General features: G+C 40.7%; 1 protein-coding gene across 1 annotated transcript; it reads left to right on the plus strand.

Moving 5' to 3' along the window:
* BAG2 (BAG cochaperone 2) lies at positions 1-16,325 on the plus strand. The gene is made up of 3 exons (XM_049894894.1): positions 1-639; positions 13,133-13,242; positions 14,866-16,325. The coding sequence occupies exons 1-3, from the start codon at positions 527-529 to the stop codon at positions 15,276-15,278; spliced, it is 636 nt and encodes a 211-aa protein (XP_049750851.1). The 5' UTR covers positions 1-526; the 3' UTR covers positions 15,279-16,325.
* Positions 16,326-16,658: the final 333 nt, after the last annotated feature.

Genomic DNA, 16,658 nt, shown 5'->3' on the forward strand with positions numbered 1-16,658 from the left:
AAAGAAGCCATCACTGAGCACTACACCCACCTGTGGGCGTTGGTTACTTTCAGGCTGCACCGAGCAGGGGGGTCCATTCCGGGGAAGGAGGCGGGGCGTTCTCCGCGTGGGCGTCGGTTGTTCCAGACTTCGGCGAGCAAAAGTACCAGCCGCTCGCGTTGTGCCCAACCCGCTGCCTGTGTCCGCCCTTCTGGGTTCCTTGAAGGCTGCCTGGCATTGCTCCTCAGGTCCCCTTGCTCTGCCTGCCTATCCTGGAGACCCGGTGACCCGCGAGTCCCTAACCACTTCGCTCCCCCCGCCCCACCGCCGCAGCAGCCCCCGAGCCCCGCGGGCGCCGCGTCTGTCCTTCTTTGGCCAAGCGGCAGCAGCAGTGCCGGCGCGTCTCCCGGGCCGTCCCCCGCGGGCGTCAGAAGGAGGCGGTCGCCCCGCGCGGTGACAGCGACGCCTGCGGCCCCGGGAGCGCTCCACTCGCCGCTGTCGCCAGAGAGGCCGGTGACCTCTTGGCCCCCCCGCCTCGGAGGCTCAGATGGCTCAGGCGAAGATCAACGCGAAAGCCAACGAAGGACGCTTCTGCCGCTCCTCCTCCATGGCGGACCGCTCCAGCCGCCTGCTCGAGAGCCTGGACCAGCTGGAGCTCAGGTGAGCGCGGCCGGCGGCGGCGGGGTTCCCATGCGGAGGCGGCCGGGGCCGGGCGGGGCCTGGCCGGCCGGGCGCCGTCCCGCCTTCCCGGGGCTGCCTGTGCAGCAAGAGCCGTGCTTGCTTGAGATTTGTTTTTGGTGGAGATGGCGCGGTTTTGTTTCTTGGTGTTTTTTCTCCTTGTCCGAGAGAGGACAGATTCTATTTAAGCTAAACCTGTGAGCGTGTTATTGGTGGTCACATTCTGATTCACGTGTCTGGGCGTTTGGCAGCGGAGAAAATACAAATCAGAAAAGATAAAAGTTACGATGACATTGTTTGAGATTAGGGACTGTGGCACTCCTGGTGAGCAGAACTTCTAGAACCTTCTTTGTGCCTCTACATGGTCCTTCCAAATGTTTCTAACTTAACACTTTTTCTGTTATGCGTTTTTAAGGGAGGCAACAGTTTAGTGTGGCCCCCGATATGAAATGATCAGTTTTGTTGCTCCAGAACGCTTTAGAGCAAAAAAAAAAAAAAAGGAATCCACCCAAAAGCAAGGTTTAGAGAGGAGTGGGACAGATGCTGGGCTGTGGGGTGAACGGTAGCTGGGTATTTTATGGAATAAAGACACCGCAGCTTCCCTTCCTCTGGTAACCCCGCATACTGTATTCAGCCATTCCCTTAGTCTCTAAATATTCATTGTGTACCTTCTTATATGGAAGTCACTGTGCTGACATGACACCTTCTTGAAGGTGCTAGTCACCGTGGCCTGAAAGCTTGAAAACATAGTTTCCCCTTTTACCTGATTAAGATTTCATTAAGTGATTAACCGCTCCAAGTCGGAATCGACTCCCCGGCGACGGTTTTTTTTTTTTTTTTAAGTAATTAATGCAGTGGTAGGCTTGTATAGAATTTCTGAATTTATAATAAATTTTGGCAATACTTTTTATTCCTTTAACAGTATATGAAAACTTTTGTTTCCTATGAACGTTTTGATCTGTGTACAGCTTTATGTACTTAAACGAAGATCTTACTAAGGCATACAGGAACCCCCCGAAATTGGACAGAGTTTTGTTTCACAGTTTTCACCAGGTTCAAAAAGGTGTATGTGAGCCAAAAAGTGTAAGAAGGGCTGCATGTATGTGTTTATCTCTCCTGATTAATATACCAAATCAAAAAGAGATGTATGTTTTCCAAGAAAAGTAATAGCCACAGTATTCTCTAAGCACTGAGGCACTTCCAACTTTCCCAAGAGTCAGAGAATGAGAAATTCTCCACGTACGACGATTTCATGAATGGCAACAGAGAAATCTGAGCCCTAAGCCAGGTTCTGAGGTTCTGCTCAGAATGAGACAAATGGAACAAGACAGAAACAATGCTTCTATGTGAATTTCCACAAAAATAGTAAACCTGACCCATTCAACCCAGAGAAAGTGGAGCAAAACTAGAGATCAAAGGCCTCAACGACTTTCTGTCTCTAAGAGTAATATTTCTCTCCATGCAGCAGTGTAAAAAGTAACTCACACCTCTCTCCTGGTCTTTAGAACTTTGAGAACATGTCTTCTGACTTTTCAGGAGTCTCCTCAATTCAGAAAGAAACGGTTTTTTCCTTAAAAGAATGAGGAGGGCGTGGCCCCTCCTTCAAGCTGAGTCATTGTCCTGAAACCAGAACTAATACCTCACACGTGGTGGGTACAAAAGTAGTCAAGTGTGCCTCTTTAAAAGAAAGCATCTAGTTTTTTGAGTATTATTATAGTCAGATGTTTGATTAATGTAAAATAATTACTGCATGTAAGTGATTAAATTACAACTTGCTTAATTAACCAGTGAGCTGAGGAGGAAGGACTACTGATTAATATGTGTCTTAATTGTTCATTTCAAGGACTTTTCTAATAATTCTAGACTTTTAAAAGCTCTATTTCTTCCTTTAAAAAAAGAAACGAAACTGAAAACTTAGGAAGTATTTCACCAGGTAAGAAAAGATAGAAAAAAATGCTGCCATTCCTATGAAAGTTGTTCTGAAACCACGCGGGGTATATTAGGTAGAGGAAAATGTTACCATTTTGTACTTAGAAGCACGCATTTACTATTCTCCAATCACACTGGTTCTGTAGATTGAGAAAGAAATTTCTTCCATATGAAACTGAAAGCAAGATTATGCCAAATGCTGTATGATTTGAATTACGAGCTGGTGTGTATGTTTAAAATGCTTTAAAATATTTGGCAGCATTCTACAAATCATTAAAGAATTCCATTTGTTTCTAATACTTTATCATGACACTAGCCTTTCTTCTTTGACTCCATCTCCTTTGTTCCTTCCTCTTAAAGAGGTAATTCATGTCTCTCCACGTTTTCATAACCAGTTCTGAACAGAGTCTGAATTTTTCATTTTGCAGTGGCTCAAGACACCCAACTTGTTTGTTATTGTTACTTTTTTAACAACTACTGCAATTAATAATTATTATTAAGAAGAAACGGACCCCTGGTGGCACAGTGGTTAAGAGGTATGTCTGCTAACCAAAAAGTCAGCAGTTCAAATCCACCAGCTACTCCTTAGAAACCCTATGGGGCAGTTCTGCTCTGTCCTGTATGGTTGCTATGAGTCAGAATCAACTAGATGGCAGTGGGTTTGGTTTTTTTATTGTTATTATTAATAAGAAATAGTCATGCTAACATTTATTCCTTTAATGAGCACTGACTATATGCCAGGCCCCATGCCTTTCTGGAAATTTGGCTTAGAAAGTTAAATGACTGAGTAGTGGACTCCAATTTGAACCCAGGAAGCCCAGTTCTCCAGACTCTTAACACTTTATATCTAAATTCTCTTAATGTTAAATGTTATATTTCAAAATATAGGAATGATATATGGGTGAATATGTTACTGAAACAGATGAAAAAATTCAGTAAATATGTAACAGTCACTATGTGCCAGGCATTGGGTAGCTCCTAGAAGGCTCTGGATGGTAATGAAGATATTTGAGGAGTGGGTTTTGGAGAATGGTGGGGGAAGGGAAATGACGGGACTGGGAGATTGACTGTTCACAAATTTCCCCAAACTGATCACATCGTGGCCCTTTCTGCTTCCTATCAGCCATTAGTAGTGGCTTGAACAGCAGCCAGAAACGAAAGGTTCAGGCAGAGGCCGATACAGATCATTCGTCTGGGTTAAAGTTTCTTGTTGCTTAAATTCCTTGATAGGGTGTGCCAGTGTTCCAGCAGTCAATACAAGAGAGCATCATAATTAATATTGTATAAAGTCCTGTAATTTAAAAGAGCACTTTTCATATACATTGTCATTTGAACCTTACAAAACCCTTTGAGGCAGGAGGAGAGCACATATTATCTCTTTTAGAAATGAGGAAGCTGAAGTCCCGAGGGATTAAGTAGCTTCCCCAAGGCCATACTACTAATGGGTAGCTCCTAACACTAAACACCAGTCTCGTGTCTGTGTAGCCAGTGCAATGAAATATTTTGGTGATGATTAGGAAAATCCTTCAGAATCTTACATTACCTAAAATATAAGGGGCCATTGGAGAGTTCTTTGATATGGAGTATTGAATAAAAGAAAGGACTATCGTTTTAAGAACCTATTTTAGAAATTATTTGTTCTAAATGAATCCATGATATGAGCATTTGCTATTTTCTCTCCTTTTTATGAAAGTACATATTCTTGTTATTAACAAGCCGAGTTCATAATGATACACTGCTGTAGAGTTGATTTTGACTCATAGTGACCCTATAGGAGAGAGTAGAACTGCCCCATAGAGTTTCCAAGGAGTGCCTGGTACATTCGAACTGCCAACCTTTTGGTAAGCAGCCATAGCACTTAACTAGTACACCACCAGGGCTTCTGAGTTCATAATTTTAAGTATATAATAACAGTCATGAAGCCAATATATGCCAGCACCAACTTTAGACAGATTGTACATATTAACATATACATTTTTTAGTTGATGTCAGTCACTGTGTTAAACTCTTTACCTGCTTTATTTCGTGTGATCACAAGCGCCTTCGCCTAAACTCTCTCTATGTTATAGGTAAGGAAGTTGAGGCCGAGTTTAAGTCACACAGCTGGTAAGTAGTAGCACCATTTTGAACAGTTGGACTAAAAAGCCTCTGCAGTTTCCACTATAGACTGTACTAGCTGACGTATCAATAGCAGCTGCAGTCTTGGTGAAATCATCCTCGTGCATCTCCACAGTCTCTCAATAATTTGTCCTTTTGATACCTCGGCTACAGAGATTTGTGAGGTGGCTAAGACCTTAGGACTAGCCGAGGATTTGGTGCCCCAATTTTGTTCTCATATAAATATTCTGACTAAAATTTCTTTTTGCCACAGCTTGTTTAGTTGTGATTTCATGCACAATTTTCCAGGAGCACAGCCCAGGCAAGCCTTGATGTGAGGATCTTTCCCAATTTGGACATGTAGCTGCCTTCGGGATCTGTTAGTAAAAACAGGACTGCCCCTCGTTGCCAAGAGGAGTGTTGTCAGATGAGGACAGTTTAAAGTTGCTCCTGCACAATATCTGCACAATAATAGACACAGCACCAGGCATGAACTGTTGTTAGCCAGCAGCCCTGTACCTTACATTGTAGAGCAGTGGTTCTCAACTGGGGGTGAGTCGGCCCCCAAGGACACATTTAACAATACCTGGAGACAGTTTTGGTTGTCACAACCTTGGGGGGCAGGGGGAATGCTATTGGCATTATGTGTTGCTAAACATTCTATGATGCACAGGACAGGCCCCTTAACAAAGAATTATCTGGCCCAAAATGTCAGTAACACCAAGGTTGAGAAACCCTGGTGTAGAGGAATCAGATGAGGAAGTGAAAACCTTTTTTTTTTTTAACATGTATTTATTGACAATTTAGAATTAAAAAAAAAAAAAAAAATTTATTGTGCTTTAAGTGAAAGGTTACAAATCAAGTCAGTCTCTCACAAAAAACTTATATACACCTTGCTATATACTCCGAATTGCTCTCCCCCTAATGAGACAGCCCGCTTCCTCCCTCCACTCTCTATTTTCATGTCCATTTTGCCGGCTTCTAACCCCCTCTATCCACTCATCTCCCCTCCAGGGGGGAAATGCCAACATAGTCCCAAGTGTCCAACTGATCCAAGAAGTTCACTCCTCTCCAGCATCCCTCTCCAACTCATCGTCCAGTCCAATCCCTGTCTGAAGAGTTGGCTTTGGAAATGGTTCCTATCCTGGGCCAACAGAAGGTCTGGGGGCTGTGACCACCAGGGTCCCTCTAGTCTCGGTTGGACCATTAAGTCTGGTCTTTTCACAAGAATTTGTGGTCTGCATCCCACTGCTCTGCTGCTCCCTTAGGGGTTCTCTGTTGTGTTCCCTATCAGAGCAGTTATTGGTTATACCTGGGCACCATCTAGTTCTTCTGGTTTCAAGATGATGTAGTCTCTGATTTATGTGGCCCTTTCTGTCTCTTGGGCTCATAATTACCTTGTGTCCTTGGTGTTCTTTATTCTCCTTTGATCCAGGTGGGCTGAGACCAATTGATGCATCTTAGATAGCTGCTTGCTAGTGGAAAACCTTTTTTGACCATGATTAGGGTTGGCAATGCCCCCAGGAGCCCCTCTGGATGCACCTTCAACCTAAGCCTTAAGAAACACAAGCTCATCATAAACAATTACTAAATACACTAAGGAGTCCCTGGATGGTGCAAACGGTTAAGTGCTTGACAGCCAAAAGGTTGGTGGTTCGAACCTATCCAGAGACATCGTGGAAGACAGGCCTGGCGATCTACTTCCAAAAGGTAACAGCCTTAAAAACCCTGTGGAGCAGTTCCTTTCTGCATAAATGGGGTCACCATGAGTTGGAATCGACTTGATGGCAACTAACAACAACACACTAAAAATCAAGGTACTGTGAACTAGAGCCAGTAGAAATCACAGCAAAACCAAAGCTCAGATATTGGAATTATTAGGTGCAGAATATAAGTACGTTTAATAGTTTTAAAGAGAGGTTAATTGAAAACCTGAGTAAAAAGCAACACACTTTTTGATGAGGTAGATTAGAAAAGAAGCCAAAATAAGAAGTGAAAAAGAAAACTGAAATGAAGAAGATAAGAGGGAAAAAACAGACACTGCTGAGAAGAGACCATATGAACTAGAAAGAAGAAGCTGAAGAATTTACCTAGAATACAGCAGAATGAAATGTGGATGGAAAAAGTAGAAGAGACATGAAGGATAAAGTGAGACGGTCCAACATTTGTCTAACCAGAGTTCCGAAGAAAATAGAATGGGGAGAGGCAAAAGTCAAAGAGAGAATGGTTAAGAATTTCCTAGATCTAACGGGAAAAGTTGAAGACAAAAAGACTTGCATAAGAGTTTAAGGATAGCAATAGCTGATAAGCAGAACAAATATTTAAATTAGCTAGAAAACGAGGTTCAGCTTTTAAAAGAAAAATTAAAAATACGATGTACAGGGGAAGGAGGACTTTTTGCTCAAGGGACAGTATATTTCTGTTAATGGTGGTGGAATAATTTGGAAGAGGATAGTGAGAATGGTTGCACAACATGAAGAATACAATTGAAATGTCACTGAATTATATAGAGACATTGTTGAACTGGTGTATGTTTTATTATATGTATTTTTACCACAATAAAAAAATGTTTTAAAATGATGTAAGATGTAATCCATATACTAGACAGATGTACAGTACCAAACCAAAACCAAACCAAACCCAGTGCCGTCGAGTGGATTCCGACTCATAGCGACCCTATAGGACAGAGTAGAACTACCCCATAGATTCTCCAAGGAGCACCCGGAGGATTCGAATTGCCAACCCTTTGGTTAGCAGCCATAGCACTTAACCACTATGCCACCGGGGTTTCCGTACAGTACCAAAGGAGGCATTAATTGCTTCAGGGGAAAGGAAGAGGGAAGTTGTTAAGGAGATAATTCCTCCCAAAGGGGTTGGGATTTGGAAGAGGATAACCCAGTAGACAAGGGTTAGGGAGAAAAAATGTTCTAGGAAGAAGGAATAGCAAGTATAAAGGTCTATGGTGCCAGAAGCTCCCTGGAATCTACATTCTGAAGAATAATGTTTTACTTTTGCTATGAAATGAAAAAAGTGTACATAAAAGTGTATATAAAAAGCTCTATAAAAGATGAAATTTCTATTATGTATAAAGAAGTCTTATTGTAAGAAAAAAAACTTAAAAGTGCCATCGGTTTTTCTCTATATTTGATCTCAATGACAAAATATCTTCTTTATGATAGATTTATTATTTTCTAGAATGCCGCCTTTTAATCCATTTTCTTTCTTATTAACAATCCCAAGAATTTACAGTTTTAACTTACTGTTAAAAATGAATCCTTTCTGAACATTCAGTTCTCTCTTTTCATTGTACATTTTAGTACTCAAGTGTTGAAAAATTAATCTCTTCTTTCAGCATCTTCTCATTTACCAATCACATGACTCACGGGTGTCATTAAATATTGGGGCCGTGGTTTGTTTTAAGCATAAATATTTCATATCAGTGCCAACTCAGTCTCTTTCATACGTACTGGGCCCTAGTTTATCTGAGACTTTGCTAATGTAAAATGTGTAAGTACATAATGAATGGTGTTGGAACACAGCCTGATATTGTATTACTACTATTTTATAGAATATTGTTTTTCAGCCACATTTATAACATGAGATTCTTATTAGCTTTCTGCTTACTGGCTCTTAGAAACGAAGCTGGGCATTTATTATTTTAAAGAATAAAGAGATTCTGTGATTTTATAGTCTTATCAGTGCTATTTTGGAGTATAATAGGTGGGTGACTGATGGGGAAAGGCATATGAATGGTTGGGGTGAGGAGGGGGAGATCCATAAATGGAATGGTCACGTGCTAAAACGTTGGTGAAGTTGCTCCTCCTGTGTCCACTGAAGGCAGCAATCAGGATTAGCTCTTCCATGATCTCATGTTTCCAGGACTGTCCAAATACTGGGGATAGGTCTGTCACTATTTCATTTTGCAAAAGTTGGGAACTTACTTAGTTACTGTAATCAGAACATGAAAGTGCCCTGAAAATAGAGCACTTTACATTTTTTTTTCTCTTGCCTCATGATTCCACAGCTTAGTGGTTTAGTGACTGGATATGTGAATGTGTATGTAGTAAGTGCATGTATGTGTATATTTGGGGATGGGATAGGGAAAGCAGTGGTTCTACAGTTTTATCATGGCTTTATCGCAAAAACATACAGGGGTGTTCCCTTTAAATTTGGGAGAAGACAAAGATACCCCCCTATTCCTATTGTGTTTAGCACAGTACCAGAGGACCTTAGTAAGTACCATAAAAGAAAAAAAAAAAAATAATAGACTTGGAAGAAAAGAGATAAAAAAAAAAAAAATCATTTATTTTGCAGGTGATATGGTCATCAACCTAGAAGAACCAATAGAATCAGCAGACAAACCATTAAAATTAATAAGTATAAGTCAAGGTTGGCAGTTACAAGATGAACCTACAAAAACATTTCTCTAACAAACAGTAATCAACTAGAAAATATAATAAAAATGTATTATTCAGAACAGCAACAAAATCCATAAAAGTAGAACATTCAAGAGTCCACAAGACCATTATGAAAAGTACTTCAAATTTCTAATAAAGAACATAGAGGGGATCTGAATAAATAGATATACCATGCCTTTGTATGGAATGATAATATTATAAAGAAGTCAAATGTCCCCCATTTTTTTGAGAAACCAAATGAACTTAACCTGGAGTTTATATAGAGGAATAAAGGTCCATACATAGCTAAATTATTTTAAAGAAGATTAAGGGGCTTGCTTTACCAAATATTACGGCATATTATAAGACTGATGCTATAAAAAGAACACGGATGTTGGTACAAGACCATCAAATCCACTAATGGGGAAGAGAGAGGAAGGGAAAATTACCAGTTAGATAGAAGACACGAGTTAATACTGGTGAAGGGAAAGGGGGACGTCAGCACTACATAATATGGGGGACGTCAGCACTACATGACCAAGGCAAGAGAGGACACTGAGAGGAACGCAAGAATAAAGGACAAGTATGGCAGCCACTGTTGCTTAGACAATTCTGCAACAATAGTATTAACAAATAATAATTTATTAATGGAAATAGATAGATACGCAAAGAGGCGTGGGAGGATGTAAGGGAACACACCCACAGACAGATGAAGGTTTGACGGTGGATATTCCTACATACATGTCTATAGGTACGACTCATATAGCCCACAAGGGGTACAGCCAGGGAAACCTGTTAGGCATAACCAAACACCTCGCAGGATGAAGTTTCTAGGCTAAAAGACAAAGGACCATAGACCTGGGGGACATCTACATCAGTTGGCACAACACACTTCACAAAGACAATGTTCTGCATCCTACTTTGGTGACTAGCATCTGGGATCTGAAAAGCTTGCGAGCAGCCATCCAAGATATAACTATTGGTCTCTTCCCATGTAGAACAAAGGAGAATGAAGAAAACCAAAGACTCAAGGGAGTAATTAGTCCAAAGGACTATTGGACCACATGAACCACAGTCTATGTAACCCCGAGATCAAAACAACTAGGTGGTGCCTGGCTACCACTACCAACTGCTGTGACTGGGATCAGAACAGACGGTCCTGGACAGAGCAGGATAAAAATGTAGAACAAAAAATCAAATTCACAAAGAAGACCAGATTTACTGGTCTGACAGACTGAAGAAACCCCTGAGACTGTGGTCCTAAAACACTCTTCTGACGTAGAACTGAAGACATTCCTGGAGACTACCTCACAGCCAAACAGTAGACAAGCACGCAAGATAATACCCGAGAGGAATGTACTCCTTAGAACAATCGATTATTTGAGATCAACAGGGCAATTTCTTGCCCCAAAACAAAGATGAGAAGGCAGGAAGAGGTAGAAAATCAGCATGAAAGGAAATGGGTAGCCCAGGGTGGAAATAGGGAGAGTGCTGACACGCTGTCGGGAGCGAAACACTTTATGTACAGACTATCAAATGGGAAACTAATTTGCTCCATAAACTTTGACCTAATGCCCAACTTAAAAAAAAAAAAAAAATTCTTTTAATAAAAAAATACATACGGCCAGACTTGCTGGTGTGATAGACTGGAGAAACCCCAAGAGTGTGGTCCATGGACACCCTTTTAACTCAATACTGAAGTCACTCCCAAGGTTTACCTTTCAGCCAAAGATTAAGACAGGTCTATAGGGCAACCAGTAACACATGTGAGGAATGTGCTTCATAGTTGAGTCGTATATATGAGACTAAATAGGCACACCAACCCAAAAGCAAAGACGAGAAGGCAGGAAGGGACAGGAAAACTGGATGACTGGAAACAGGGAACCCGGGACAGATAAGGGGAGAGATACATTGCAGGGTTAGCGACGAATGTCACAAAACAATTTGCGTATTAACCGTTTAATGAGAAACTATTTGGTAAATTTTCATCTAAAGCACTGTGTGTGTGTATATATATATATACACCAAGAGTCAAAATAGAGATTTCAGAGGTAGACTTATTTAATACATAAATTTGGGGGGAAAAGGTGGATTGCTGGGTAGATAATCTTGGAGAAAGTGGGTCACTATTTGGGGAAAAAACAAAATCTCTACCTAACCACACAAGAAGTTGGAGTCTAGGTGGATTAAAGATGTAAATACGAAAAGTAGTACTGTAGAGTTAGTAGAAGAAAATGTAGGAGAATGTCCTTTAACCTCGGGGTAGGGAATGAGGACAGTGGTGGTTCCAGTGGTAGATTCTTGCTTTCCATGTGGGAGACCTGAGTTCAGCTATCAGCCAGTGCAGCTCATGCACAGCCATCACCCATCTGTCAGTAGAGGCTTGCTCGTTGTTTGTTGCTACGATGCTGAACAGGTTTCAGTGGAGCTTCCAGATTAACACAGACTAGGAAGAAAGGCCTGGCAATCTACTTCTAAAAATCAGCCAGTGAAAACCCTGTGGATCACAAAGGTCTGATCTGCAACCAGTCAGATCCCCCAACGGGATAAACACAGTATCGGATAGTGTTTCACTCCATTGTGTATGGGGTCACCATGAGTTGGGGGCTGACTCAGTGGCAGCTAACAACAACTGGGGTGGGGAACTCCCTTAAATAAACTTTAAAAGCATAAACATTTGGCAAAGAAAAAGGAAAAAAGAAGAATTTGATCATATCAAAATAAGGATCTCTGCCTAGTAAGGGACATCCCAGCCAAAATTAATGCCTAAGATGGGAGACGAGGGTTGCAGTTCCTGAAACCAGTAAGGGAATAATCGAGTATTGAGTATACAAAGTATGCCTGCAAATTAACTAAAAAAAAAAAAAAAAACAAACTCATTGCCATGAAGTTGATTCCAACTCATAGCAACCCTATAGGACAGGAGAACTGCCCCATAGAGTTTCCAAGGAGCACCTGGTGGATTCGAACTGCCAAACTTTTGATTAGCAGCCGAAGCTCTTAACCACTACACCACCAGAGTTTTCTAAAGGACCCAAAAATGAAACCCATTGCCGTCAGTCGATTCCAATTCATAGCAACCTTATAGTACAGAGTAGAACTGCCCCATAGGGTTTCCCAGGCTGTATTCTTTACGGAAGCAGATTGCCACATCCTTCTACAGAGCAGCTGGTGGGTTCAAACTGCTGACCTTTCAGTTAGTAGCCAAGTGCTTAACCACTGCACCACCAGGGCTTCATAACAAGAGGACAGTAACCCCTATTTAACGAAGATAAAATAGGCAAAAACTATGAACAGGCTAACAAGGGTGTGAACAGATATCCAAAATTATTAGTGATAAAAGAAATGCAAATTAAATACTGACATATCACTGTACACCCATTAGACTGGCAGCAAATGTAAAGTTGGAAAATGCTGAGTATTGGTAGAGATTGGGGGAATACAGGGACTCCCAGGCTTTGCTGCTGGGAATATGGACTGGTACAGCCACTCTGAAGAACAGTCTGGCAGTGCTAAGTCAAATTCCTGGTACACATACTTTGTGTCCTTGCAATTCTGCCCTGAATATATATCTGAAGAAGATTCTCACTCAGGTTCGTAAGGCAACTTGTACTTGCTAAAGCTTATGTTTGGTGATTGGGGACAACCTGGGTGACCATCAGTGAGACAGTAGAGAGGTAAACTCAGGTGGATACACACATGGAGTTATGCAGCTGCTAGAAGCTACTGATAAGGTGTTCACATAGGAACATGGATGGTTCTTGATAAAGTGAATGAAGAAAGAAACAAGATAAAAATACGTGAACACACAAGTAATACAGATTTTTGTAATAAATACAAATAACATTAAGTAGAATGATTGCCCTGTCAGTGGGGTAAGTGGATAAAAAAGAATTGAAAGATGAAAGAATAAAAATAAAAAGCAGTAAGTTATTTTTTAAAAATGTTCCTAGTGATCTTTAAACTTGAGTTGGATGGAGTGATACAGAGATGAAGTTTAATAAAAGAACACCCTTCATATAATAACTCTTTTGTTTTCCCAATTTATACAGGGTTGAAGCTTTGAGAGAAGCAGCCAGTGCCGTTGAGCAAGAGAAAGAAATCCTCCTGGAAATGATCCACAGTATCCAGAACAGTCAGGACATGAGGCAGATCAGTGATGGTGAGACCATTTCCGCAGGAGGGGTCACATCGCTCACACGCAGTTCAGGGCTTTGTGATAAGTGGGGGTCAGTTTTTGCTTGATTTTGGGTATGAGTACATTAGACTTCAGCATTTAATGTCAGCCACAGGCAACAGCTGTGGCTGTCAGTTTACTGCAGCAGCCACTTACCCAGAGGTCATTCTTCCACCGTGCTCCCTACCCCCAGACCATGGCTGGAAGTAATAGAAAAAGGCCTGCAGGGTTGGGAAGAGCATGACCCCAAGCAGTTAGGCCACGTGTTTTACCTCAGGTTCATACACGTACAGTTCTTGGCCATTTACTGGACTGCAGGACATTTAAAAGCAGAAGAAAAAGATGAGAGATTGGATGCAGAAGTAAACACAAAAGGGAGATGTACTGGGATGTAACTTAAAAGAGAGCAACTGGAGAAAATAAATTGAGACAAAAAACAAAAAACCGTGAATGTAAAAATGTGCTATCATTACTGGTGAGGAGTGAGCTTCTTGGCTCAGACAGACATGTGAGACGATGTAGGCAGCTCCTGTCTGGAGAGAGGAGAAGGCAGAGGGGGGCAGGAGCTGGTTGAATGGACATGGGGAATACAGGGTGGAGAAGGAGGGGTGTGCTGTCTGTCTCATTAGGGGGAGAGCAGCTAGGAGAACATAGCAAGGTGTGTATAAATTTTTGTATGAGAGACTGACTTAATTTGTAAACTTTCACTTAAAGCACAATAAATTTTAAAAAGTGCTATCATCTCCATATGAAAAGCATGCTTGCCCACAGAGGAATAGGTCACTTGTAAAACCAGTTTCATTGACACTGGACTTCCTAATTTGCTCCTTTGGTGCTTCACAGGACAAGCTAGTGGGCCAGGTAGCTGGTGAGGTTATAAGTATGCAGCCTAACTCTGGACAAAAACCGCTACAAATCCACAACAGGCTCATGATCTAGCCTATCTCCTTACCATCTTGGCCAGAGATCAATGAAATAGAAAGGAAGTTAAGGAACAGGACAAACGAGATAGCTATTTCATATAAATAATGAAATGCTGACTGAGCTCCTTTTCACTCCATTGCTTCTTTGCCCTGGCCAAGGCTTAGCCCACTGGACTGCTTAAATTTGTCTGGAGAGGATGAAGTCAATGTCTAGTTTTGAGACTAGCTCATTCTCCACTATGATGGCCATGTCTTCTCAGCCAACACAGGAGCCAACATATAAATAGGCATGACCTGATGGAGATCCAGGACATCTGGTCTCCACAGCACTCATCAGCACAAACTCCAGTTATGCTCACTGCTCGCTCTCTAAGAGATTTTATCTCCATCCCAGTTACAGATACACACCCACCCAAACTTTTAGCAAACATGCTAATATTTGAGAAGTCAGCTGGTATCCCATGTATTAAAGACTTTCTGGCAAAGGTATTCTACAGCCTCTTTCTGTAATTGATTATACTCCACCAATTAATCTTATGTGCTGTAGTTTCAGCTTTTACCTTTAAAAAACTCACAGCAGAGGTACTTGCAGAAAATAACAGATTTAGCCACAAATTAATGTCTTAGTGTTCTTGACATAGATAAGTTTATGTCTCTGGTTGATATTTCAAAATTTTTTGTTTAGGAGAAAGAGAAGAATTAAATCTGACAGCAAACCGTTTGATGGGACGAACCCTCACTGTTGAAGTTTCAGTAGAAACAATTAGAAACCCCCAGCAGCAAGAATCCCTAAAGCATGCCACAAGGATTATTGATGAGGTGGTCAGTAAATTTCTGGATGATTTGGGAAATGCCAAGAGTCATTTAATGTCACTGTACAGTGCTTGCTCTTCTGAGGTGCCTGCTGGGCCAGTTGATCAGAAGTTTCAATCTATAGTAATTGGCTGTGCTCTTGAAGACCAGAAGAAAATTAAGAGAAGATTACAGACTCTGCTGAGAAATATTGAAAACTCTGACAAGGCCATCAAGCTGTTAGAGCATTCTAAAGGAGCTGGTTCCAAAACTCTGCAACAAAACACTGAAATCGGATTTAATTAGTTTTGAAACCTACAAGTACTTACAAGTAATGTTGTGAAAATGATAAAATACTGCTTTATGTGGTAACTAGTTCTTTGTTAGGCATAACCACTCTTTCGATACTGAACATTGTTTCAGATGAGGAAAATATTTCAGTGTCGTCAGTTTTGCAAATAAAACAATTAAAACTAGAAATATTTTAATTACCTATCAAGTTTTTAGATTGAATTCTTGTCTTATACTAGGATTTAGCACCTAATGTCTGTATATATTTTTTTACTATTCTGTGGATGAATACATAGTATGTGGGGAAAAATAAGTGCTCAGCTAGGGGCAAAGGGCATCACTGCTCTTTCCTGGGCTGTGTCTGGTATGGCAACAAATAGGCATGTGGGCATTTCATCAACTCGAAGTTCTTTACCTTAAGCAGCAGCACACACTTAAGTGCACCTCAGTGTTAAGCACTGTGCTTAGAGGATACAGGGAATTGCAAAACAAGATGCTTTCCCTACGCCTTTTCTTCCATTCAGCAAAGGTTTTAGAGGCATCCGTATCAAATTTTTTTGAACTTAAAGATTTATGTATCTCATGTTTTTTTTATATACATGAAAACATGACATAAAATGTTTGAGGAAAATCACCTATAATTTTACCACTGTGTACAACTATATGTTCACCTCATCTTTTTTCAAATACGTTTCTGTAAAATTTTAATCATTACAAATACTCAGTGTTGTAACTTGCTTTTTTTTTTTTTTTAGCTAAGTGCTGCTATAAAGTCTGCTAATTGTCAACTCTAGCATATTCTGTGTAGTTGTACCATAATTTACGTACTCATTCCCCTCTAAGTGGTTATGTAGGTGGTTTCCCAGTTTAATACTACTGCAACATCTTTATGTGCAGAGAACTTTTTCCTTCTTTCGTTACTTTCTTTGTATAAATTTCCAGGAGTGGAATTTACTTAGAGGGTATATACATTTTCATGGCCTGGCTCCTGTTTCCTAACTTCTTTGTATAAGAATTATGTCAATTTATACTGTCTTCAGTAATTAAAATGTAGCTGTTTCACTGAAATCTTTCCAGCATGTGCATTTAATTTTTTCTAATAGTAGATATAAAACCTCATTTTAATTTGTATTTTATTTACTAACAAAATTGACCAGTATTTGTCAAAGTAACCAGTGTTACTGACCCATAAAAACTGCAACATTTCCCCTAAATACTACTTCAAAATGAATACATCAAACTCAAGTTTCATTAGAACACAAGTATTCTTCACACTGAAAAATTCAAGATCTAGATTTATGTAACAATTACTGAGCTTCATCTTATGAACAAAACCACTGAGTCTCTCCATAAAAAGGAATTCCAATCTGAGGACTTCATGGCTGCTTCATTTGC

Source organism: Elephas maximus, chromosome 1, assembly GCF_024166365.1.
Source record: "Elephas maximus indicus isolate mEleMax1 chromosome 1, mEleMax1 primary haplotype, whole genome shotgun sequence".
NCBI lineage: Eukaryota > Metazoa > Chordata > Mammalia > Proboscidea > Elephantidae > Elephas > Elephas maximus.

Excerpts from the sequence above, each read along its gene's own strand:
- BAG2 (XM_049894894.1), top strand. The coding sequence starts at position 527 with ATGGCTCAGGCGAAGATCAACGCGAAAGCCAACGAAGGACGCTTCTGC. Across the intron at positions 640-13,132 it reads CTGGACCAGCTGGAGCTCAG|GGTTGAAGCTTTGAGAGAAG; the intron begins GTGAGCGCGGCC and ends CAATTTATACAG. Across the intron at positions 13,243-14,865 it reads CATGAGGCAGATCAGTGATG|GAGAAAGAGAAGAATTAAAT; the intron begins GTGAGACCATTT and ends TTTTTTGTTTAG.